This window comes from Mauremys mutica, chromosome 11 (assembly GCF_020497125.1).
Source record: "Mauremys mutica isolate MM-2020 ecotype Southern chromosome 11, ASM2049712v1, whole genome shotgun sequence".
NCBI classification, from domain to species: Eukaryota; Metazoa; Chordata; order Testudines; family Geoemydidae; genus Mauremys; species Mauremys mutica.
This window is the reverse complement of record NC_059082.1, coordinates 13,242,698-13,269,569: the sequence shown is the minus strand read 5'-3', so window position 1 is coordinate 13,269,569 and position 26,872 is coordinate 13,242,698. Positions and strand designations below refer to the sequence as shown.

At 45.9% G+C, this 26,872-nt stretch overlaps 1 protein-coding gene across 2 annotated transcripts in view; it reads right to left on the bottom strand.

Annotated features, from left to right (window-relative positions):
• AGBL1 (AGBL carboxypeptidase 1) overlaps positions 1-25,503 on the bottom strand; it is a 376,382-nt gene extending 350,879 nt beyond the window's left edge. For both annotated transcript variants that reach the window (XM_044981250.1, XM_044981251.1), the window contains exons 1-2: positions 25,446-25,503; positions 702-765 (exon numbers count right to left, since the gene is read on the bottom strand). In XM_044981250.1, coding sequence (XP_044837185.1) covers positions 702-765; positions 25,446-25,496 — 115 coding nt within the window. In that variant the 5' untranslated portion in view covers positions 25,497-25,503. The remainder of the gene's footprint in view (positions 1-701; positions 766-25,445) is intronic.
• Positions 25,504-26,872: the final 1,369 nt, after the last annotated feature.

Below are 26,872 nucleotides of genomic sequence, written 5' to 3'. Positions count from 1 at the left end.
TGACAATTCCAAGTACTTTTTCTTTCTGAGGGGAAATCCGCTACAGAATCAAATTGCTGCAACCCAGGAGGCTGTCTCCTGCTCATAGCTCACGGCTCTCTCTTTCCAATGGGCCTGGTGACTGAACGTTTCCAGCGTTCAGCTCCCTGGGAAGGTTAAAACATCTTGAGAAGCAGTTAAATTAATGGCCACCTTTGAAAACCATGGGAACATTTTTCCCCTCTTTCACCATGTGATAAAATTATATAGTGGGGAGGGGAGAGGTTGAGCAAGGGAACCCCCCTCCCCCATCTTCCATATAAACAGGAGGAAAAGCTGAAGGGCTATTCCCACAAACTAGGCAGAACTGATCTACCAAACACTGACAGAGATATGTGGCTGTATGCTCTGTGCCCTGTTTTAGTCCCACCCATCTTCACTCCACAAGACAGGAAGGATGGTTCAGTGGCAGGGGTATTAACTGGGACTCAAGAGACTCAGATTCAATTCCCAGCTCCACCCCAGATGTCCTGTATGACAAGGCAAGTCACTTAGTCTCTGTGTCTCAGTTCCCCATCAGTAAAATGGGGATAATAGCACTGCCATGTCTCATGGGGTGTTAGGATTGTAAAGACATTTCATATGTCATGAGGTACTCAGAGTCTAAAACCAAGAGGACCATATAAGTACCTAAAATGAGACATTAAGGCATCAGTACTTACCGATAGACAGTAGGTCTGTGAGAATGCTGAGAATGTTGAGGATCACATCCTTGTCACGGGAGCTCTGCAAGAGGAACACAAATGCCCATCTTGATGGATGAACTCAATATAGTGAGGCAAGCAGTCTACTTTTCAAGACATTCAATGCTGTGCAGGGCTAGATTAAAGAGCAGAAGTCTCTGGGGACCAGAGTCATTACTGTCCCACTTGGATAATGGGTCCTCCTAGACCCATATGGGCAATGAGTGTGGGTGGCCCAAGGCGATTAATGGATTTTAATGGCCACCTGGTGTCATATTACTCATACCACATAAAAAGTGGTGTTTAAGACATGGGGGATAACAATGGGAAAGAAGAAATCATCGAGAAATCTCTTCATTTGAGCCAGCCTGACCAACGCTACTTTACATATTTCCTTACTGCTTTAATGTTATTCGGTTTATACACCCTTTCACTGCATTGCCTGGGCTGACATCATCCCCAACACACAACTTAATTTAGCACAAACATTGAACCAGAGTCTGCAGTGGATTAACAACAGTTTTGACAGAGGAGAAAAAAATGCAGGAAGAGGTGAAATATGGAACAACTTTGATCGCTATCTAACGCCTTGTATCCAAGTGTTTTGGGATTAGCCAGCCCCGAGGTTCCATCATTTGCTGATGATGGAGTTGAGGTTGTATGTTGTTTTTCTAAACTTCATTTCTTCTTTTCAGCTTGGTCTGGCCAGCTCTTCCTTTTTCAATCTGCACCTACCATTCTGAAAGTGGCAAAGGAGACGTACTACACAAACACAAAAAATAGGGGTTTGGGGTACTCTGCAGCAAGGGCACCTCTTACAATCACTCGGTGTCCCAATCTCATCTCTTTTAAATGTTGCTTTGTACCCTATAATGGAATTTCCAAAGCCTGGCAACCACAGCAACAGAGCAGACAGGAATTTTCACAAGACAAGAGATTCTCTAGGCATATTTTTAATGAAGACTAAGTTACCGTTAGCCAGTGTAGATCATGCAGATTCCAAATGTATAGTGGATCCAAATCAAATCTTGTACTTAAGGGAATGAGATAAATTCAGCTGTACTTGGGGAGAGGGAAACCAGTGTTTAGGCCAGATGTGGGCAAACTACGGCCCACGGGGCAGACCGTCCTGTCCGGCACCTGAGCTCCCGGACAGGGAGCCTAGTCCCCAGCCCCTCCCCCACAGCCATGTCGCCGCAGGGACCGCGCTCTGGACCGCCGCTCCCACTGGGCAGCGTGGGGAGCGCAGCTGGTTCTGGCCAGGTGTTGCGGCTGCGAGTTCCTGCTGCTGGTAAGGGAGTAACAGAGTGCGGGGTCCTGGGGGCAGTCAGGGAGGAGCGGGAGGTTGGATGGGGTGGAGGTTCTGGGGGGGTGGTCAGGGGATGGGGAACAGGAAGGGTTGGGAATAGGAGTCCCAGAGGGCCTGTCAGGGGGTGGGGATGTGGATAGGGGTCCGGAGGGCAGTCAGGGGACAGGGAGCAGGGGGGGTTGGACAAGGGGGTGGAATCCCGGGGGGCAGTTAGGGGAGGGTGGTCAGGGGACAGGGAGTAGAGGGCAGTTGGATAGGGGTTGGGAGTCCTTGAGGGGAGCTGTCAGGAGGCGAGGTGTGGATAGGGGTCGAGGCAGTCAGGGGACAGGGGATCCGCAATTGGCCGGACCTGCGGACGGGGCAGGTAAACAAACCGGCCCGGCCCGCCAGGGGCTTTCCCTACACAAGCGGCAACCCCAGTTTGAGAAACACTGATGTAGAGACTGTCCAGTTTGGCCAATGTACATGGCAGAGGGGCATTGCTGGCACATGATGGCATATATCACATTAGTAGATGTGCAGGTGAATGAGCCCCTGATGGTATGGCTGATGTGGTTGGGTCCTCTGAACAACCCAAGGTACAACAGTTTTTCTTGAAGTTCCCCCGGGTTTGTTTTTGAGGTTGGGTCCAAATTCACAGTATTGGCTCCATGAGCCACTCAGAAAAATGTCTGCAGAATCCCAGCACAATTCTGCAAATTGTTCTGTCTAGGTGACATAAGCTTAGATCATATGCTTCTCTTGCTAATTTCTTTTTTTCACTAGGGCTCAATCATGTGAGACACTATATCCCTTCAACACTCACTGATCTTAAAAGGAAAGAAAAGAGGCCAGTATCCAATTCACAGCAGGTGCTCACAACCTTGCAGGATTGGCCCTTTTTGTCCTGACTTTCAGGGGTGATGAACACCCACAAACTCATGGGCTCCAACTAGTGATGCGATTCTCAGCACCTTTGAAAAAAATCACTGTCCTCGCTGGTTTTTTTCTTGCTGTCTCTCAGTATCCCTTTATCTTGTAGGTGAATGGATTTCACATTTAGGTTTCAGCAGTGAAGTCTTCATTGATTAATGCTCCTATTACACTGGGTTGTTTATTTTAGCTGATTGGATTGCAAGTTTCCTAAGCCATTAACACAAATAGTGATGACACAAGGTATCTTCTGAGTTGCTCTGTGCTTTATCGAGGGACTCAAATGGACAAGGAACGCAAGGGGCATGAGGAAGCGAACTTAAAAATGTTAAAATTTGAGCCAGCAGAAACTGCCACACATTCTCTGAACATTTATCCTGAATATTTAAATACAAAATTTACTCGGACTATGTCTATGATCCTTGTATTTGCTTGACATCAATGCTCTAGTGATGGAGTTTGCTGGCAGGTGTGTTTGTGTAAGCAATGGATGACAAACTGGTCCCAACAAAGTCACCTATTGACCTGAGCTGTTAGCCAAAAATTCAGAATCTTAAAGGTCATTGCAATTAGGAGGAGAAATTGCTGGGAGTCAGGTGTTTCTTTGATTCAATTTTGCTTATTTACAAAGAATGTCCTGTTTCCCGGAACGCAGGAGGAATCAAACAGCAGAAGATAGTGGCTTTGCTCACAGGTCCAAGACTCCTTCAGCTGGCATCCCAACCCAAAGCCACCCGCCTCGAAGCTTCTTTCAGGGCCATACAATGCACTTCCGGTCTATGTCTCCTTGACTATGTCTCTCTCTCGCTACTCCTTCAGTCACACACATAAAACAGTTCCACCAATCCAAGCCCTAGGCCCTGCATTTGAAACCATTTGGGCTACATGATTCAGCGTCTAGTCAAGCTTTTTCATGCACCAGTGTTTTGGGTGCTACTGCTATCCTTTCAGCCACTTTACAATGACTTCTTCACATTTATCCTGAATGCAAGGCGCCAGCCAACCAGGCCATAACAACAATGGTTAACCAAATCCAAAACCATAGCAAAACACCCCTTGACTTCGCTGGTGCCAGGATTGCAACCAGTGAGTACTGGAGAATATTTGTGAAAAGCAAATTTTGAATTCATAATCGTGAGTGTAAGAAACTGATGTCAAAAAGTTATGTTTATGCAATAAGAAAACAAACTGTCATGTGATTTCTGTGTCCAATGGAGGCTGCAAAAATTTTGTATATTTAGGCTGAGATTTTCAAAGCTGTCAAAGACTTAATTCCCATTAAAATAAATTAAATTTAATTAATTAGTACTTGCCACAAGCTGTTTGCGAATGAAGTACCCACAAAGAATTCATTCAAAGAAAAATACTTAGCAAATAATTTTAAGTAACAAATACAATTGAGAAAAACACAATCTGTGCCAAGACCATAAAAGATACATAGAATAAATTATTCAGTGCTAATTACTTGCCCAGTTCTGGGTAAAATAAAGATTTTTTTTAAAGTAATATTTGATGGCACAGGAAGGATTCAGATACAGAAAAAAGACAAAAGGACAATTTCTCTTGTTAAATTTTTCCCATTCCTCCTGCGGCATTTATAGATATCTGCTATAACATATACACAAAATAACCCTCTCCATGAAGGGTTTTACAACAGAATTTTGGGTTTAAGCCAAATTGTCACCCACTGACAACAGTATCTAGCTGTGCTTCATGACATGCAGTTGTATGAGGACTAAACTTAAAAAATACAAAACATGTATAATCCAAACTACCCAGCAATATTCTTATGTCTGCCCAGAGTTCCTCATCTTGGTTTCTGTTCAGCACAGCCTCATCTGTCCCTCTGAACTGCGAGTAGAACACAGTTAAACTCAGCTGTACTTAATCAGCTCCCAGTTGGTAGTGCCCCCCCACCCCGAGCTTCATCTGACATGAGTTTGGGAATTAACCTCTGAAACTCTCTGGCTTTGGTTAGGTTGGCAGAGGTACGCCACTTGGCCAGGATTCAGGAGGGCATCAGAAATACCCCATCAAACAGCCATTGATATAGGAACAATGATAAAAGATCAGCTAGTGACATCAGCTTCATAGGGCAAATCCTATGAGTCTGGTAGTCCAAGCTGCACCTGGAGAAGAAGCCAGGGATGGCTGGGACCTAACTGCTGATGGCACCCAGCTGAGGAGGAAGAGGCAGGGCCTATAAAGCCAGGAAGCTGGAAATAGATGGGGCAGCAGTCACTTGCTGGGAAGAGGGAGGAGGGTTTGGAGCTGGTTTACTCATAGAAAGGGAGGAAACCAGAAACTGTAGGAAGCAGTCCAGGGAAGGAGCAGTGAGGGCTGAGACAGTAAAGCCCAGAATTGCTGGTTGAGAGTCCTGGACTGGAACCCGGAGTAGTGGGCAGCCCTAGGTTCCCCTACTGAACTTGCAGTGCTGAAGAAGACTGTCTGAGACTGTGCAGGAGGATTTTGGGTAAACCCCCCAGAAGGGAAACCACACAGTGACCCGGCCAAAGGGCCGAGTCGCCAGAGGAGACTTTGGTTCCTGAGCAAGAGGGGCTGCAGGGCGAGATGACAGAAGAGGCATGATTGGGGCGGGGCATGCACAGCTAATCCCCAAGACAGCCAGGAGAAGACACCACCAGCAGTGAGCAAACCTGGTGACAGGCCTATTTAAAGATGCTAAGGTGAGGCGCTGGCTGCTTGAATATCTTTAAACCTCCAAGAAAGGTGGCCACAGCTGTGGAGAATCACATAGTCCTCAAATTGTACATTGTGTATCTAAGGGGGCCTTCCTCGAACAGGAAAAGTGTCTGACAAGTTCTTGCTCCAGTTCCCAAATCTTGGAACTAATACCCTCTCGCTTCCAAATGCTTCTCTTAGGCACCACTTAGACCAGCATTCTGCTTAAGTATGCCCCACCACTCTCCATTCCCACTAGAGCTAACTACCAAGCAAGGTGCTATTCATCATCCCAAAAGAAGCAGCTGTAAATTTATACCATGTATATAGCATATGGTGGTGAAAAGGTCTCATCTCTGTGTCCAACTGAAACTCGGTGTGTTTGGTTCACAGCATCCAGGAACCTGAAGCTCTGGTTTCCTCTCAATTGTTTGCCACTGAATGTGATAACTTGCAAGAGTCTCCCAAAAACACACCAGATCACCACTGAATATGATGACTAGACTCCATTCAAGATCAATGGGGGGTGGGCTGTCCAGACAATTGGACAGAAGCCATTACATCAAAGTGATCTTCTCTGTGGCTTCTGCTATTGCTTTACTTCTGCTCATTGGAAGTAATGAATGCAGGAGACTATAAGATAGAACTGATCTAAACCCAATTGCAAAGTCCAAACCCAGATCTGAATATCCTCAAAATCTGGGGGTGTTCAGATGTAGCATTTTAGTCTGGACTCATCTCTAACCAAAATTACTTTTACAAAAGCGAACAATATGGGACTGGTGGAAATCACATGTGTCTAGGAATATGCTATGTGCCCAAGGAAACTTACAGTATAAAATACAATTGATTGCACTAATATATCACTTTTCACCTGAAAATCACAAAGCCCTTCACACACAGTAGCCTCACAACATCATGAAGTAGTCACTTTGAGACATTACCCCCATTTTACAGATGGGGAAAGGAAGGTGAAGCAAAAGCCCCACAGTGAATTAGTTGCAAAGCCAGGAAGAGGGCCCAGATATCAGTTGCAATAAGATCTGGTGAAAGACATTTGTGTGGTGAAGGAATTACTAACTTAGTCAAACACATGCATCTGTCTCATTAGCAGGATTATGGATCACTGCGTTTTCCTATTGCTCTTTAAGTACTAATAAAACACAAAGTGTTTATTGTGTTTGAGCAAGGACTTCCTCCTTTGAACCCATCTTCTCCTCCCACCTAGCTAGGAAGTCATGGAGAGGAACGTCATATCCTAAAAGAATCCACGTGACAGTGCCCTGTGACATGAGCAAAGACGTATCATTCATTTATTAATATGATTCATTATGGGCCTGATTCTGCCACCCTCACGCATGTTGCGTAGAACCTTATCCTCCAAGAGGCTCAGTGGCTTCAGTGGAACTCCTCGGAAAGTAAAAGCATGAGTAAGGATAGTAGAATCCGGCCCTTGTTTATGGAGAATGACATTCATCCCTGCATACAAGTATTATTCACCACTGAATCCATCAACATAAGATGTAAGTGGTGCACAGACCTTGACCTGGCTTTCTACATAGGGGTGAATTTCAAAAAGGTGTACAAGTATTTTAAATAACTTCATTGCAAGGCTGCATACTAGGGTAATTCTGCAGGCTGTCAGGGAAGAGAGGCATTTATTCAAATATAGATAGCTGCAGCAATTAGGACCTGATGGCCTGCAATTTCCTGGATCCTGTTTTTTCCTCCTTTTTATAAACAGATATGTCCTTTTGTAAAAATTCCTCCTGACACTAGGTTCCTTTGTGTCACTTCCTCCTTCTATTACTAATGCATATCTAATAGAGCAATTATTGTATTATGCAGAACTGGTTGTATATAACCTTAAAATGCTTCTATCAAATTGGAAATGTTTTTTAAAAAAAATCAAGAAACTTTGAGATAAATCAAAACACCTGATATTTTGCAAGAGGCTTTTAGACTTTTCTTTAATGTTCCCTCAGTAATTAGTACCACAGATGATTTCCTCTCAGGGTTAATCTCCTATTTCACAATAAGTTGCTTGTGATATTTAGGGACTATGGCCGGATTGAATGTTATCATCATTCACGTCTTCCTTTTTTTAATCTGTTTTCTACATTTATGCAGAATTAGCTTTGTTTAATGCCATTATTCTGTCATCGCTCTTTCATAATAAGGTTTTTATATGGCTTTAGAGATTCTTGCATAATGATTCCTCTATGTATGTTAACTCCTACTGTTTATTTGTATTTATTTGATTTATACTTGTGCTGTTACTGTATTTTTAATTATAAAATAACTACAGGATTTTAAAAAACAACTATTGGATTCAAACATTAAGCCTTCACATGACACAGCTGGGAACTAAGTTTAATAATGACATAGGAAAACCAGCAATATGGCTGTTGATTTTTATGGCGATGATGAAAAAGCAGCAGGACAAATGCTACAATCTGCATTCAGGAGACTTTTTATAGCGGTCACTCCAGGGAATATGCAGCCTTCCAAAAAAAGTAGATTTGTGAATTAAAGAAGTCTTTGCCAGATATAGTATTTGTCAGAGTCCAAATGGTCTCCAGGATCCATTAAGATTTCCAGGTGTACTTGTTAATAAAACCATAGCCTCTGAGATAACAGCAGTCTCTAGGATGGGACATTTTTAGTCCTCTGGAAATGCCCCACAGCAAGTGCAGGCATGTGCTAGTGGAAATAAGCTAGCCATAATAAAAAGAAGCAAAGAATCCTGTGGCACCTTATAGACTAACAGACGTTTGGGAGCATGAGCTTTCGTGGGTGAATACTTGCATCCGACGAAGTGGGGATTCACCCACGAAAGCTCATGCTCCCAAACGTCTGTTAGTCTATAAGGTGCCACAGGTTTATTTGCTGCTTTTACAGATCCAGACTAACACGGCTACCCCTCTGATACATAATAAAAAGAGATGATGCAGTCACTGCAAGGCCTACTCCTCTGTGCTCCTGCTCAGATGAGGCAGGGTCAAGGCACAACTACACCCTTTCTCAATCAATATTATAATGGTGCTGGCCCAGTTTGTGGTTGATGGGACAGCAGAAAACTACGTCAGTATGGTAATACTCCCTTGCTACACAATAATCTGCTTATCCTTTGCATGCTAGAGCAGTGAGGAGTAAGGAATATCCTAATAAAGTTTCACACCCATTCATTTCAATTGCTGTGGTGCCCCTCCCTCTGCACTTACCTAGCCCAGTGTCATTGTTGCTTTGTGCGACAACAATGGCAATGCTTTGACTCAGTCAACACTAGCTGCTAAACTGTTTAACACTTCCCGAGGCAGAAGTAGTGGAGACAAATTGCTGCCAACTGTCAGCAACATGTCATTTTCCTAGTGTAGACAGACCCTGAGAATGACTAGTCTAATTTTCCTGTCCAACCTGAGTGAGGAAAAAAACCCAACAAAACCAAACATCATCAATACATGAAAGGCATTACCATCCCATGGCCTGAAAACTAAGTCTCATTGACTTTAAGGTCAGAAGGACTATTATGATCGTCTAGTCCAGGGGTCGGCAACCTTTCAGAAGTGGTGTGCCGAATGTTCATTTATTCACTCTAATTTAAGGTTTTGCGTGCCAGTAATGCATTTTAACGTTTTTAGAAGGTCTCTTTCTATAAGTCTATAATATATAACTAAACTATTGTTGTATGTAAAGTAAATAAGGTTTTTAAATGTTTAAGAAGCTTCATTTAAAATGAAATTAAAATGCAGCGCTCCCTGGACCGGTGGCCAGGACCCGGGCAGTCTGACTGCCACTGAAAATCAGCTTGCGTGCCGCCTTCGGCACCCGTGCCATAGGTTGCCTACCCCTGGTCTAGTCTGATCTCCTATACGTTATAGACCACGGACCCTCATGTACTCCTGAACTAGGCCCCGAACCTTTCCACATCATAATGAAGAATAAATTATATTTTGAAATTGTTAATTATCTAACTTGTTAGGACTAGTAATACAGGAAGGGACAATATCTACTATGTTGTTTCATCTAGATTTTGGCAATATCCCTTTGAAAATCAAAACATGTCTCCCTTAAAAGGAAGCCAAGTTGTTGAAGGGTCTGATCTGGACACTTAGCTTTGAGACCACACTATAACAATGCCTTTAAAAAAAATCTGTGACTCATGCACAAGATATACAGCAACAGAAAGCGGATTCCTCCATGTAAAAGGAAGAAGGATTTTTTTTTCCAGCCATGGATATGCCAGGTTGGCTGCTCACAATAAGCACATTTGACCTCAACCTGAGCATGTCTGGTCAGCTGACATTTTATTAGCCCCGTGTAAGTGAATGAGATCATCACTGAGCTTACACTGTGGGCAAATGTGACAGGAGTTAAACTTAGAAACGCCAGCTTGCTGTCCTAGTTGACATGCCTCCAGGATGAGACCTCTGGGTCTTGTGGTTCCAGGGGAACAGCAAAGTAAGAAATGGAAGCCAGAAGCCAGGCGAAGAAGCCACACACCCTAGCCTGCTAGCCTCACCCTCTGCAGGAGCACTGCACTGCTTCTGCATTTAAGGCCTTCTGTACCCACAGGAAACTGAGGGGCAGCATTGGCCCAATAGGTACAGACCTAAAAAGGCAATGAGCACAACATCAATTTACATGCTCTGATTGAATTCAGAGTTCACTGGGCTGAGGATTTACACATGCTCCTATAACATGTGTGGGTACCTGACAAGGGAACAGAAGCTGAACTGTGCATCCATCAACTTCTGAGGAATCATTGCAAAAAGAGATGTTGGGTATGTGCTGGTCTTGGCCCAGTCTATGGCGGCTATTGATAGTTTCTTCCTAGCCACAGTGTTGCAGGCCACAGTGGTCCACAATGTAATGCAGTTTCAGCAGTGAGAAGGAAAATGTGATCCTTGTGAAGAGAGGGAACTATTTGCAGATTCCAGAAGCCATTTATTTTTCAGCCAATCAGGTCAAACAGCAAGGTAGGGACAACCAACATCTCTCTGCCCTAGCTCTGAGCAAATGCAGTCTGGTCTGGTCTCAGAGAGGCAGGTCCATATTCTAGTGAAAAATGGGTAGTGGCTTTTGGCTAATGCTAAAAACTGGTCCCTGCCTGGGCAGAACTTACCATTTATATGGAGAGACCACCACAAAGGCAAAGTATTATTCTCTCCCATTTTATCTGTTCCCACCTAGAATTATAAATGGGCATGTCCAGTAGGGGTCACTGTCCTGAACACTTTATCATGACAAGACCAGGGACAGTCTTGCCAGTTTCAGCTAGGGACATGGCCATCCCTTTTGTTCAGCCAAGCACTGACAGCCTCCGATTCAGATAACCACTCTCCAGAGCTTACACTTAAATTTCCTTTCCACAGTGGACACCTTCAGAACAACCTGCTAGGCAAATTTTTCCTTTTTAAAGCATGCGTCATGTTAATGCCTCTCTTCCACCAGCTGTCCTCGGAAAGCCTTTCCATTATTGGGGAGACAAGCATCCAAAACCCATTTGAGGGGAGATTGTCCCAGACAAACGTAGATCAGGGCACATACATTCCTTATTTTCCATCTGAAGCACTGATGCTCACTCTTGGAACTTAGCTTGAGGCAAGGACACTCTCAAAACATGAGAACTCCCACAAAGGGGAATTCTACCCAAAAGATAAATTTTGGGAGGGTAGCTCTCCTCTCCCCAACCCGCTCCAGCAACTATCCCCATTTGGATATATGATGCTAGCTTCTGCCTGGAGGAGCAGGGTCAGTTTGTTCCTGTGACTTCAGCAGCTCAGCATTTTAATCACAAGAAAAGGTCAGGTAGACGGACCATTGCCCCTTCTCTCCTCCATCTGCAGTGTGGGGAGTGGGGGCATTCAGTATGCCAGACAAGCTGCTTAATGGAAATCTCTCTCTCATGTTTCCCAGGTTAATTGTGAAGGAGAGGAAGGGATATAGCTTTATCTTCGTCATCCTACTACTACTACTGCTTTACCCTTCTAGAGTGAATTCTATGCAAAGATTTCAACGCATTTTTTCGACATTGAGCCAATCTCACACATGCTGGGAGTGGGGCTGATAAAAGTTACTTATCAATAGGATTTAGGGTGACAGTCCAGATCCTTTTTATGAACTAAAGCTTCCAAGCTCCCAGCAAGGTAGATCAGTGCCATCCCCATTCGTTGTCCAGAGGCGGAAGCGAAGGCACACAGGTTAAACAAGTTACAGCAGGATGAATAGAGAGACAAGGCAGGTGAGGTAATATCTTTTATTGGACCAACTTCTGTCTCTGACAGACCTGAGAACGAATCCCAGGTCATATGATCTGCCTCTCAGTCCCAGGCTTAAGCCACGAAAACAGCCTGGCCCTCATTGTTCCAAGGATGAGAAAATAACAGCAAGCCTGGGTCCAGTAAAAAAAGGTGGGGTGAGATTTACCTCCACTTACGGTCAAATTTGCATTGGGCTCAGTTGAGAACCAGCATCAGTTCTGAAAACTGCATTGACAATTAATGGCTATGAAAGATCTCTCACGGTAACTGATTGCAGTAAAACACAGCACTAAAGCAGCCTCCAGAGGGTTGGTGTTTTAGAAAAAAAAACCACACACATTTTGCTGTCAAAGTATCCCTCTCTTGGAAGGGGAGAACATACCAAGAGCAATTATTTCCCTGCAGGACCCTCCCATGTCAGGATTGCCCAATTTTTAAATGATATTCATCATAAAAGTTTTGCTACCCTCATTAATTCCACTTCAACCTACAGCACCTCTTGAAAAAACAAGCTGCATTCTTCCTAGAGAATAGTCTGTGATGATTAAAAACAGCCACATTGCTCTTCAAACCCCCTGAAGGATGAAGGGTTAGCTTTGCCCTCTGAATTTCCTCTCAGGCAGATGCAATTCTATGAATCAATAGCAGGTCTGGAAATGAACAAACCCATTGTTTGGCAGTGCCCTTGTGCAGCAGATTCTCCATTATGTCATTCATTCTCTGTCCTCTTTGGAAAACATGAAGGAGGAGTTAAATGCACCTTATTATAAAACCCAAGAACAAATCCTTGGCTTCCAAGGACACCTTAATTGCCATAAAAGATGGTGACTCTCTAAAAGTAGTCCAGAGTAGAGGAATGAGGAGCTGCAGAGAACTAGGGTGACTAGTTTTCCCATATCTTAAGGGGCATCCTTCATTGCACTGGACCTTTAGCATCAAAGCTATAGTTGGACAAACAAGGATCCCCCTGCCCCCCTCCCCCCTAATGGGGGAGGGATAGCTCAGTGGTTTGAGCATTGCCCTTCTAAACCCAGGGTTGTGAGTTCAATCCTTAAGGAGGCCACTTAGGGATCTGGGGCAAAAATTGGTCCTGCTAGTGAAGGCAGGGGGCTGGACTCAATGACCTTTCAAGGTCCCTTCCAGTTCTCAGAGATTGGTATATCTCCAATTATTGCCTATTACACCCTGCTCACATAGAGATGAGAAATAAGCCCATTCTGCAAAATTCAAACCTGGATCCAGACTTCCCCAAAGTTCTGGTTCATTTGATATTCTGGTTCAGCCCCTTGTAAAGATGGGTTCAGCCTCAAAGATCAGAAAAAAAAATATGGAGCCAAATTTCCCAAATGTTGAGTATTTGGGTCCATGGTCTTGATTCAAGCTCATCTCCAGTAACTATACTCTCCCACAGAATAAGAGCACAGTTTTGCACCTAATTTACACACACACATTTACCAGGGCTGCAGGCACAGTTAAACCATGTATACACAATTGCATTGATTATGTGGGCAAATTAGTGTGTAATTGCCCGAGCAGTTGTGTGGCACATACCTCCCCCTGGCCATCCGCATTCACACCCTCTGGGTTAGACTTGGTTTTCATGGCAAGAAGGAGATATAACTCAATTCACATCCCCCCTCATCCCTCTCCACTGGAGGGAGCGATGTGTCTGTCATGCAAGATGGCTTTGGTCCATCGCTGGGAGCTTTGCTCCACAGCCCATCTGGCTCTTTGTGTAAACAGGTGCACATAGACTATCCATGAGACACACACTTATTAGGAGAAGAGGGATAGGCAGCAGGGAATTTTTTTGTCTCCTGCCCTGGTGAGAAGAATGCAGTCAGGGGGATAGAGTCTGGCACGCTGCCCAGGTCCTAAGGCAACTCCTAGGCAAGTGAATACAGCACAGGATTTTAGGCTGGGATTTTAAAAAGGAGCCTAAAGACTGTGAGGTCCCTTAACCCCACACACCAACACCTACACCCAGAGGAAGGGATGTCTCTCCTCTAGGTCAGTGGTTCTCAAACTAGGGCCGCCGTTTGTTCAGGGAAAGCCCCTGGCAGGCCGGGCCAGTTTGTTTACCTGCCACATCCGCTGGTCCGGCTGATCGTGGCTCCCACTGGCCACGGTTCACCGCTCCAGGCCAATGGGGGCTGCGGGAAGCGGCACGGGCCAAGGGATGTGCTGGCCACTCTTCCTGCAGCCCCCATTGGCCTGGAGTAGCAAACCACGGCCAGTGGGAGCCACGATCGGCCGGACCTGCGGACACTGCAGGTAAACAAACCGGCCTACACAAGCGGTGGCCCTAGTTTGAGAACCACTGCTTTAGGTTACATCTGTGAAACTCTTCTCAAGTCAGCAGGTTCCCCCCAGAGTTAGCTATGACCTGCTAACAGTTTTAAAACATGGCTGCCTTTGTTTGCACTAGGTACTAAGTGGTGTTTAACTATTAAAACTTGTCCATTAACATTTTCTAACACTGCCCATATCCCCAGTGTAGACAAAGCCAATGGGGCTGGACCAGTGTAAATGACAGGGGAGTCTGGCTAAAGAGTCATAAAAAATGCCAACAAAATATTGCCAAACAAACCAAATATGGTCACATTATATATAAATGGAGGCAAGATAGGTCTACGCAGTCACATATTGTTTTGTATGGTGTTTTATCTATCCTAAGATGCTTCACAGAGTTAAATGATAAGCAACGTCTGTGGGGAAGAGAAAATACAAAGCAGAGGGAAGGGATAAATTAGATGTTTTCAGATGACATATGACAATGGAGCTGATGTGATAGATAAATACATATATTTATACAGGGCACCTACATATAAATATGCATCACTGTTCTATGCTTCCAGGCAGATTTCATGTGCATTTTTATACTATATACTGGTTGAAAAGTCAAGCACTGAAAAGTTCGGCAGTGCTAGAATTAAGGTTGTCCATGCAACTTTAATCCAGCCCCCTTGTGTATCTGCATTATGATACATTCTTTTCCACAGGACTCCTGTCTCATTCCGTGCACAGGATGGACGGTGCTCATTGAATGAGTAAGCTCTTCAATATTTCATTTTTTCCTCATTGTTCACTGCGTGCTCCATGCAGTATTCATTGTACAACATCCAAACCTGGCACTCAATACAGGGATTATTAATGTAGTCCTGTGCTTCTCAATGGTGCTTTCCTGGTAATATCTTAGATCTTTACAAACAATAATGAACTGATCTCACAACACCCGTGTGAGTTGAGATGCTATCATTATCCCCATTTTACATGTGGGGAACTGAGACACAGAGACTAGAGCCAAAAGTGTCAGATAATTTCGGGTGACCAACTCAAGAAGCATAGGGCCTAATTTTTCAGAGAACTTAGCATGTGAAGAGCACAGCTCCTATTGACCGCAGATGCAGTTGTGAACTCTCAGGAGGTCTGCAAATTTAACTGCAGGCGGCTCAGATTAAACAAGCAGAAAATGTGGAATGCACCATTAGTGACCACTGGTGAAAAGTCTGATATAATTGACTTGCCTTGAATCCCGTAGGAACTCCATGGCAGAGGAAAGGACAGACTAATTCTACCGGGCAGCATTCATCTACCTTAACCACAAGATCGTCCTCTCTCTTCTTGCAATCCACTGCCCCCTTGACAACACACCTTCCCCCTTCTGCAACAAATGAGACAGGAAGTCTGAAAGACAACCGCCTTTTAACCATACAGTCCTAATTCATTCCCAAAGCACAGTCCATCCTATGCACTGAATGAGGAAGGGGTCCTGTGGAAAAAAAAGTATTTGATCACATAAATTGAAGACTGTATCATAACGCTTATGCACAAGGGGGGCTGAATTAAGGTTGCATTATATAATTATAGCACTCTGTAACTTCTGAGTGCTTGACTTTTCAAGTTTAACATTCTTTTAAGGTAGTTGGGTTTTTAAACATAAATTTCTTAAATAAGTGTTTAAAAAATACAGAAATTGAACAAACAAAAATGTAATCACGTGGAGCAATATTGACCCTATGTCACCCCACACCACACATACCCATCATCAGCAGGGTTGGGAATCTTTAAACCCACAACACAGTCTTTAACCACTCAAGCTAATGGAGTTACTGGTAGCAGTAGAAGATTATCTCCTCCTACATGGCTCTGCCACTATAAAGGGGATGGAGCTATATAGTTTGCCAGTGGGTTTCACACCTATAAATAGTTTAATTCTGGGGTCTTACAGAACTATTCTCCAGAAGTTACAAACCCTTCTGTCTGTTGCCACCTACTCCCTCATCCAACTTCTTCTTGTCCCTGTCTCCTCCTGCACAGTTCCTGCCTCTGTCGAGTCCCCTTCTGCTTCTCCCCACCCCAGGCTTCTGTTCATCCCTCTGCCCCACAACTGCCTGACTCTGCCCCCAGCTTCTGCAAACCTGTCTCCTGCTCCCCCAACTCAGCTGCTACTCATCTCCACTCTCCCTCTCATCATGCCCCCTCCCCTCTTGATCTTCTGCCTCCTCTGCTCCTGTCTATCACCACCATCCCTGCCCCCTTAGACAGCTATCCTCCCTCGTTCCCTCAGAGCTCCTATCCAGTCCCTCCTCTCGGCAGGTTTCCCCCACACACACACACGCCATTCCTCACCACTCGGCATTGGAGTCTCTCCCATACCCTGGGTTTCCTGCCAGTATTGAGTATTGACAGCACAGGAGAGAATCTCCCTGTTCTTCAGTTCTGGTAGCTGGTGCCAGAGCGGCCGGCAGCAGCTGAGAGAAGCAATTGCAGGAAAAGTCCTTCTCAGCCCTGAGGTGGCATAGAATGAGTTGCTCAGCCCAGTTTTAGTTTCTGCTGCTGTGACCCCACTCCAGGTAGACTTCGCACCACTAAGGTCCTGCACCCTAGGCACTGGGGTCAGAGGGAATCCTCCACCAATCTAATATCAGACATTTCCAGAGGATCTGGGAAGGATCTGGCATTAACATAGGACTGCAAGTGAAGCCAGCTGGGTGTATGGAGAGAAGTTCTGGCCCTGCTGAAGTCATTGGGAGTTAATAGACCAAACCTTTCTCCTGCAGAGTCTAGTGTTCCATACTGGGTAGCAGGAGATGCAGGTCTGAGTACCTGTTCTCAGGGCCTTGTTCTGCAGACTGGCAGGAATGTGGGGCTGCTGCCAGCACTCTCTGCCCCAGCAGGAGATGGAGAGTCTCTGTTAGCAGCCCCTATAATTGAATAAGGAGTTGTATTGAATTACAGGCTCCATAAAGTCCGACCCAGTCCTCCTTTGATAGCGGAGACCAGGACTTGTGCCCTTGAAGGCTGAGATGGGTGATTAAAATGGGGAATGTCCTCAGACCTGTCTGGGAGAAATAATTTCTTTTTCCCCCTCAATTAAACTATGAAGTGAACGTCTGTGATTAGAGAAGCATAGAAATTAGCGAATGAACCCACTTATTGGAGCACCCATCCTTTCCCAGTTCCCGTGAGCCTATTCTCATGTGCTCCATCTGCTCTAATGTTAAATGCTCTGATGCTGGGGGATTGCTTTGGGGGAATGGAAAGGCTGCGCCCCACTTTAGGTACAACAAGCTGGGAAATATTCAGGGCCCAAGCTTGCAAATCTGCACAATAAATGGCATCTGCTTTTGAGCTCTGCTTTTCCTTTCCTCTGAGGATGCTCAATGCATCTTGCCTGAGAGGCCTGGCTCTCTTCCCAAACACATAGATCAGCGGTGGGCAACCCGCAGCCCAGCAGGGTAATCTGATTGCGGGCTGCAAGACGTTTTGTTGATGCTGACCGTCCACAGGCATGGCCCTTCGCAGCTCTCAGTGCCTGCGGTTCACCGTTCCCGGACACTGGGAGCTGCAGGGGGCCGTGCCTGCAGACGGTCAATGTCAGCAAAATGTCTCACGGCCCACAATCGGATTACCCTGATGGGCCACATGCGGCCCGTGGGACTCAGGTTGGCCACCACTGACATAGATCCAAACCCTGAGCTCCTGCAGTTTCCACTGAAGATAGTAGGAGTTGCAGCTGCTCGGGTCTTCTCAGGACTTAGCCCATATTTTGTACAAACCCCAGCAACCCCCATGCTTTTCCAACTGGATAAGTGCAAGGTGGATGCAACGGAGACAAAAGTATTCTGCAAAATACATTCATATTCTTTGTCACTAAAGCGGCAAAGATCTTCCCACTCGACTTAAGGAAAACAATAGAATTGGCTGGTCAGCCTTCCAGCAAAGCATCTCTAAAAAGCCTGGCCCAAAGGAGTAGGGAGGTTCAAGTGTTCAGTTAGTGGATCCTGTATCTGTTTCCTGCTGGGCATCAGTGTCATTTAGACAGGAATCCATCCACCTTGACATGTGTCCCACTGATATGTAAAATTTTCACTCCTTTCCTTTTTAAGTGTGGGAGTCATGAACGTTGCGATCCAGCACAGTGGGAGAGCGTTCAAGCCCAGAGATCTGCCAACAGCCCCAGCAATTGCCAGCTAAGCAGAAACTGTACACAGGGGCTGCGGCCTTGGGAGACACGTTAGCACAGTTCCCATCTGGTTTGAGAGTGGGCAGGCAATCTGGGACACCTCATGTGACATCCTGAACTGTAACCTAAGCAGAGTCTCACTGCTGGGCCTAACAAGGAGGGAAGAGACTGGAAAAGAGGCATCACTTCCTTTCTTGATAACTGGACTATAAGAAAGGGAGAGGAGAAGGGGCATGGCATGGGACTGTCACAGCCTTGAAGACGGAAGCAGAACCATTTGCTGCCCCAGTCAGTTCTCCATAGCAACTCCCCAGTCCCGAGACCTCTATAAACCCCATGAGGTTCAATGGTTAGAGACATTGAGATACTTCCCTAATTGCACTGAGGTGACTTTTTGAAGAGCCCAGTGTAAGCACACATCCTCACTTCTAACACACCCCATTGTGTCCAGATGCAGCACCGCAGGGGACTTAGCCTCTCACATCCTCACGGGTGGCCACTTCCTTGGCTCCCCAATAGCCAGTCCCAGTCGGTGTCTTCTCCCAACTCCTTCTCTGGTTCTTCTATATCACCACCCTCCAGCCAAGTCACATAACAGCTCACTCCCTTTTTAGGGTATCTAAAGGTCCAACTTAAAGTTCACAAGCCACATCCAAACATAGTTCTTCAGCCCCTCAGGCTTGACTGAAATCCTCTGCTTCCTGGCCCCTGTAGACATTCTCTTGCACCACTTCTTCCCCAGCAGGATTCCCCCACTGCTTCCCTTCACGTAGAACTCCAGCAGTTTCTCTCTGAGGAATCTCCCAGCACCTTGTAGGCCTTAAGTCAAGGCTCCCCCACAAGACCCTACTCTGCTCCCTGTGGGTGCTTCAGTCTGACTTCCTCAGGCTCTTTCTAAAGAGAAACACCACCACCTCCTTCTTCTCTCCAGTTCTATTCAAGTAGTGCTTCCCTGCTTCACCACTGCAGTTGGAGTCAGTCTTTCTAATTAAGGCCCATTATACCCCGCTGGGGTAACTATTTAGCCCTTCTGTTGCCAGCTTATCAGTGAGGCTGAAGGGTTGCTGTCAAGTCATGGGCAAGGCTGAGCCCAGCTTGCCGCAAAGGGTAATGGAGTCTGGGGCAGCGTCAAATGAAGAGAAGGTTCCCTCAGGAGTCTGGAGCAGTGTCAGATGAAGAGAGGGTTCCCTCAGGCTGGGGGTAATGGAGTCTGGGGCAGTGTCAAATGAAGAGAGGGTTCCCTCAGGAGTCTGGGGCAGTGTCAGATGAAGAGAAGTTTCCCTCAGGCTGTGGGTAATGGAGTCTGGGGCAGTGTCAGATGAAGAGAAGGTTCCCTCAGGCTGGAGGTAAGGATGTCTGTGGCCAGTACCAGATGCAGAAAGAGCTCCCTTTACTGGGGAGAGAGAGCGGTAGGGCTCCCTCATTCAAGCTGAAGCAAATAGAGCCTGTGTCAGTGTGGGAAGGTGAGAGGGTTCATTCCATCTGAGATTAATAAAGTCAGGAGCTGGTGTTGGAAGGGGAAAAGGCTCCCTGGGTCTGCAATTAATGAAGTCTGCCCTAGTGCTAGACAGTGGAAAGCGCCCAAATTCTTGGAATGTTTGTGAAAAAGGCAGTTTTACGGTATAAAACAACCAGAACAATACACAGTGACTAAAACCTCCTGCAGAACTGCTTGCTGTACGTAACGAGCAATGTTTTTAGTGCCCACTAAAAGAACAGAAACAGATATTGACAATTCAGCAGGATACAAAAACAAAGAGACTACTGTGTGGGAGCTGTTGTAGAAAATAACTAAGTGCAGAGAGATACCATCAAGAAATGCAAACATCAACACAAGACATCATTTCTCAGCTGAGTGCTGCCAAAGCAGAGCAAATATTTACAGCTATTTTAAGTTCCAGCAATGGTCTTTTTATCACTGGATTCTTGGAACAGTGCTCGGTGATGGCATCATTGAGTTACACTGGGGGTCATTCCTGGGAGAAAATCAGAATGCCCAGGTATTGCAAAGCTTTTCATCAGCTTATTAGGGTTGTCTTACAGCATGAAATCACAGAATCATGGAAATGCAGGGCTGCAAGGGACCTTGAGAGGTCATCTTGTCTTGCACTTACTCCCTGCATTTAGGCAGGAACAAATGTAGCTGGACCATCCCAGAGAGGTGTTTGTCTAACCTGGGATCAGCAACCTTTGGCACGCGGCCCATCAGGGAAAGACCCTGGAGGGCCGGGCCGGTTTGTTTACCTGCCGCGTCCACAGGTTTGGCCGATCGTAGCTCCCACAGGCCACAGTTCACCGTCCCAGGCCAACGGGGACTGCGGGAAGCGGCAGCCAGCACATTCCTTGGCCCGTGATGCTTCCCGCAGCCCCCATTGGCCAGGAGCAGTGAACTGCGGCCAGTGAGAGCCGTGATTGGCCAAACTTGTGGACGCAGCAAGTAAACAAACCAGCCTGGCCTGCCAGGGGCTTTCCCTGGCGAGCCACGTGCCAAAGGTTGCCGATCCCTGGTCTAACCTATTCTTAAAAACCTCTAATGATGGGGATTCCACAACTTCATTTGGAAGCCTATTCCAGTTCTAATATATCCTTATAGTTAGAAAGTCTTGTCCTATCTTCAGTGGACATGGAGAACAGTTGATCACCATCCTCTTTACAACAACCCTTAACATATTTGAACACTTATCAGTTTCCCCCTCAGTCTTCGTTTCTCAACACTAAACATGTCCAGTTTTTTAAGCCTTTCCTCGTAGGTCGAGTTTTCTATACCTTTTATCATTTTTGTTACTCTCCTGTGGACTCTCCAGTTTGTCCATATCTTTCTTAAAGTGTGGCATCCAGAACTGGACATAGTACTGCAGCTGAGGCCTCACCAGTGCCAAGCAGAGTAGGACAATTACTTCACATCTCTTACATACAATACTCCTGTTAATACACCCTAGAATGATAGAAGCCTTTTTAGCAAAAGCATCACATTGTTGACTCATATTCCATTTATGATCCACTATCAGCCCAAGATCCTTTTCAGCAATATTACTGCATAGCCAGTTATTCCCCATTTTGTAACTCTGACTTTAATTTTTCCTTCCTAAATGAAGTACTTTGCACTTGTCTTTATTGACTTTCATCTTGTTCATTTCAGACCAATTCTCCAGTTTATCAAGATCTCTTTGCATTCTAATCCTATCCTCGAAAGTGCTTGCAACCCCTCCCAGCTTGGGGTCATCCACAAGTTTTATAAACATAATCTCCACTCCATTACCCAAGTCATTAATGAAAAATATTGAATAGTACCCGACTAAGACAGACCCCTGTGGGATCCCATTAGATACACCCTCCCATTTTGACAGGGAACCCTGGATGACTACTCTTTGAGTACAGTCTTTCAACCAATTGTGCATCCACCTTATAGTAATTTCATCTAGACCACATATCGCTTTTTTGCTTATGAGAATGGCATGTAGGACTGTATCAAAAGCCTTACTAAAAATCAAGATACATCATGTTTGCAGCTTCCCTCATCCCCTAGGCCAGTAAACCTGTCAAAGAAGGAAACTAGGTTGTTTTGGCATGCTTTGTTCTTGACGAATCCATGTTGGCTATTACTTATATAACCCTATTATCCTCTAAATGCTTACAGATTAATTCCTGAATAATTTGTTCCAATATCTGACCAGGTACTGAAGTTAGGCTGAGTGGGTTATAATTGTCCAGGTCCTCTTTTTCCCCACTTTTAAAGATAGGTACAAAGTTTACCCTTCTGTACTCCTCTCGTCCTCATCTGTCCTCCATGAGGTCTCAAAGACAATTGCTAATGGTTCCAATATTGCTTCAGTGGGTTCCTAAGGTGAATTTTATCCGGCCTTGCAAAATTAAAAACATATAGTTTATCTAAATATTCTTTTAACTGCTTCTTCTCCATTATGGCTTGTGCTCCTTCCCCCTTGTTAATATTAATTGTGTTAAATATCTGGTCCCAGTTTACCTTTTTAATGAAGACTGACGCAAAATAAGTATTAAACACCTCAGCCTTCTTAATGTTGTCTGTTATTAGCTCTTCTTTCCTGCTAAGTAAGGGATTTACACTTTCCTTCATCTTTCTCTTGTTCCTAATGTATCTATAGAATCTCTTCTTATTGTCTTTTATGTCCCTTGCTAGGTGTAACTCATTTTGTGTCTTGGCCTTTTTGATGTGTCCTTACATGTTCGTCCTAATCTTTGGTATTCATCCTTAGCAATTTGTCCATGTTAACAATTTTTGTAAGATTCCTTTTTGGTTTTTATGTCATTAAAGAGCTGCTGATGGAGCCATATTGGCCTCTTATTATTATTCCTACCTTTCCTTCACATTGGGATAGTTTGCTGTTGCACTTTTAATATTGTCTCTTTGAGAAACTGCCAGCTCTCTTGAACTCCTTTTTTCCTTAGATTTTCTTCCCATGGAGCCTTACCTACCAGTTCTCTGAGTTTGTTAAAGCCTGTTTGTTGAAGTCCATTGTCCTTATGCTGCTGCTGCTGCTCTTATTTAGAATCATGAAGTCTATCGTTTAATGATTGTTTTCACCCCAGTTGCCTTCCACCTTCACAGTTGCAACCATTTTCTCGTTGTGAGTCAGAATAAAGTCTAAAATGCCTGCCCGCCGCCATTATTTCCTCCACCCACCCCTAATGCCAAAATGAGGCGTGACTGTAACAAGACAGTACTTTGTTTTTGTACGTGAGTTTAGTACTCTTGGAGCTAAGAACCAAAAGCACTGTTTGAGTTTGGGTTATTGTGGGCAGGTGCTGTGCTAGTTTTCCATTCACACAGCTCTGCCATTCTCTTTAGTCCTGATCCACAGCATCCTCTGCTATGCCAGTCCTGGGCCCATACCCAGCTCTGCCAGAGAACTTCAATGCTGACCTCTAGCAATACCTTTGTTTTTAATCCTGGACTCTCACTCTCTTCACTTATACCCTTCAATCCTGAGAGAAGACGTTGAGAATGTTAGGACAGTGTCCTTTAGAGCAGTGGTTCCCAAACATGGGACGCCGCTTGTGTAAGGAAAGCCCCTGGCGGGCTGGGCCAGTTTGTTTACTTGCTGCATCTGCAGGTCTGGCTGATCACGGCTCCCACTGGCCATGGTTCGCTACTCTAGGCCAATGGGAGCTGCTGGAAGGGGTGCAGGCCGAGCAGGGGCGGCTCTAGGTATTTTGCCGCCCCAAGCATGGCAGGCAGGCTGCCTTCGGCAGCTTGCCTGCGGGAGGTCCCCGGTCCCGCGGATTCGGCGGCACGCCTGCGGGAGGTCCGCTGAAGCCGCGGGACCAGTAGACCCTCCGCAGGCATGCCGCTGAAGGCAGCCTGCCTGCTGCCCTTGCGGCGACTGGCAGAGCACCCCCCGTGGCTTGCCGCCCCAAGCACGCGCTTGGCATGCTGGTGCCTGGAGCTGCCCCTGAGGCCGAGGGACACGGCCTTTCCCTACATAAGCGGCATCCCAAGTTTGGGAAACACTGCTTTAGAGAGAATACCAGTCAGAAGGGACATAAGAGCAGTACACAAAAGAGTGAATGTGATATGGAAAGTAAATTGGGTGCTTCTATTTACACTTCTTCATAATAAAAGAATGATGGGATATCTAATGGAATTAAAAGGCAGAAAACTGAGAAAAGATTTTTAAATACAATACATGATTAACCTATGGAACTCTTTGCCACAAGATAGCAAGATGAGACATTGATGTGTTTTATCAAAATATTCATAGTTATATCATCTTGGATAACAAATGTCAACCCCCCACATGGCAGTGTAAATGGCAACCATTAGATGGTAGGGTTTTATACCCTCCTCGGAACATGTGACTCTGCTCACTGTCAGGGAAATGATGCTGGAATAGATAAACCATTGGTCTGAGCCCATAAGGAAATTTCCATGTTTTTAATACAGCACCCTTGCTATTCTAGTTCTGGGACTTGTCTTGGTGTGGGTTTCTGACACACACAATTAACAATGGCAATCTACTTCACAGGTTGCTATTGCCTTCAAAGGTGTTGGGATGTGAGTGAAACAGACTGTTTACCTGCATCTCATGCATGCTTATGTCTCTTGTTGGGCCGTGACTTGCTTCTACTCAGCTATATACTTTGGAAGTCAGAGAATCACAAAAAGATTTGGGTGCCTTGGAATTTTAAAAACTCTGAAAAACAATTTTTTGGCAGAATTTTGTCTAATGAAGCACAAACTCCCACCTGCCCCTAATGCCAAAATGTGGATGTTTTAGGTTCAGTCACTGCACCTATACTGTGTTTGTAAAAAAACACAGGCTCCCCTGGCCACAGCATGCAACAGGAATGGCCATGGAGCACTCTGTCCACCTGGGTGGGAGATTTTATCATGCAAATGGCACAACATCACACAAATATGAGAGCACGGGGCTGTGAGGTCGAAGATGTGTGTGTGCCTCAGTTGGGAACTGAACCTTGGAGCCTGACCACAAATGCTAGAAAAAGACGCTCCAAGTCTGCGGCTCCTTACAGTTGCAGGGAGCTGTCTGTGTGGGACACACTCAGCTACTGATGATCCTGGGTGAGGATCTCACAAGAACTCCCCCCCTCTGCTCTTTTGAACTCTCTTCTATTAGGTACATGCAGATGACACCAAAGCCTGTCTGAAGAGTCTCTGCTGTACTGTCCTTAGGAATTTGCACAGCCAGGTCTCTCTGTATGGAGGAGCACAGTATGGACTTGCCCATCTCAGAAAGATCTGCTGTTGCCTTCCCAGCCTGACTCATAAGCTCACAGCACTGACCGGTCCCATTCATTGCAAAACCAGGCTCTTTCTATCCTTGCTGCATGCTGGCAGATCCAGGGTCTGAGACGCTGCACTCAGACTGGGCTCAGTGATTAATCACCAGAGTTAATCTCTGAAGAGTGAAACTTCAGTTTGTAAAAGCTTTCAGGGGGAGGGAGATGCAGTGCAGGACTCCTGTTCTCTGATGCCTTTGAGACAAGCCAGCAGGGAGCTCATCAGCAACCTCAGCCCTGCAAGTCATTGCTTGTCGATTACAAAGGAAACCAGCCCAAGTGTCTGTCCCCTTAGCTCAAGCTCCTCTTACCTGGAGGCTGGAGAGAAGGAGCTGCAAGCCACTGGCTTCTTGTTCTGCCATGCTGATCCCCACTCACACTCTCTGCCTCTCAGCGGCAGACACAATGCAGCTGGAACACAGAGCTGCCAAATTGCCTTGCCGTGGCCCCCGTCCTGTTTAAGAAACGAAGACGCTAAACACAGATCCCAGAGACAGGCATGCTGCTACCATTAATAATCACAGCAATGCAACCCTAGACCTCAGCGGGAGAGATAAATGTACCCCCAACCCGCCCCCACCCACCTCCAGACACACACTGTGACGGGGAGATTAATTCCTAGATAAAGAATCCCAGGGATTAAGCAAAGGGCTCAGAAAAGGTCTGGGTGTTGAGTGTGTGGCAGGGGGAGTCAGGAGGGTGGCAATGACAACAGGAGAAAGGAGGAGAGCCACGAACCTCACAGGAGCCTGGGGAGAAACGAGGGAGAGCTGTAGCCCTGGCTTCCTGACAGACGTTCCCAGCTGACCCGCTGATCAGTTCCAGAAGGCCCTAAGTGGATGCTTGTCTGTCTCTGTCCTAATGAAATTGGAGACACACATACACAGAGATACACTCAGCATTAGCTAGTGCTGACAATGAACTGCAATGTAAGGATGGCAGAAGGGACAGGGAGAATGGAATCAGAGGACCCTCCCTAACGTTCTAGGCTCGCTCGCCTGACCACTTATCCAGTACATCCAACAGCTGAGGGCACAGAACGTGGTAAACCTCAAAAATTCAGTGGAACAAGTGAACCCTGAGCATCTAGATCAAACTGATGGAATCACTATGAGGACTGGTTGGTTCTTTAAATGGTCAAACTCTTCTTCATATATTACACACACACACACAGGGCTGCCCAGAGGATTCAGGGGGCCTGGGGCAAAGCGGGGGAGCGGACGTAAAAAAGGCGCCACCCGCTGCGGCGCCTGTACTCACCGGGCGGAGCTCCTAGGCAGTGGCGGCGGGTCCTTCACTCACTCCGAGTCTTCAGCAGCACTGAAGGACCCGCCGCCGAAGTGCCGCCGAAGACCCGGAGCGAGTGAAGGGTCTACCGACAAAGTGCTGCCAAAGACCCAGACCAACATGGGGTGAGTAGCAAGGGAAGGGATTCTCGGCCAGGGCACTCAGGGCCCCTGCAGGGCCTGGGGCAAATTGCCCCACCTGTCCCCTCCTCTGGGCGGCCCTGCGCACACAACAACAATGTTGAGAAAACATTAAGGTTGCAAAATCAAGCAGTCAAACGGTAGGAAATGCCAGAATTAAGGTTGCCTTTGCAACTTTAATATAGCACCCTTGTGCACCACATGTATGATGATAGTCTTTAATTACATGAGCACATTCTTCTTCCCCCACCCCGATCCCTCCCTCATTTAGTGCACAAGATGGACCTAATCAGGTCCAGCAAGTTTCTACT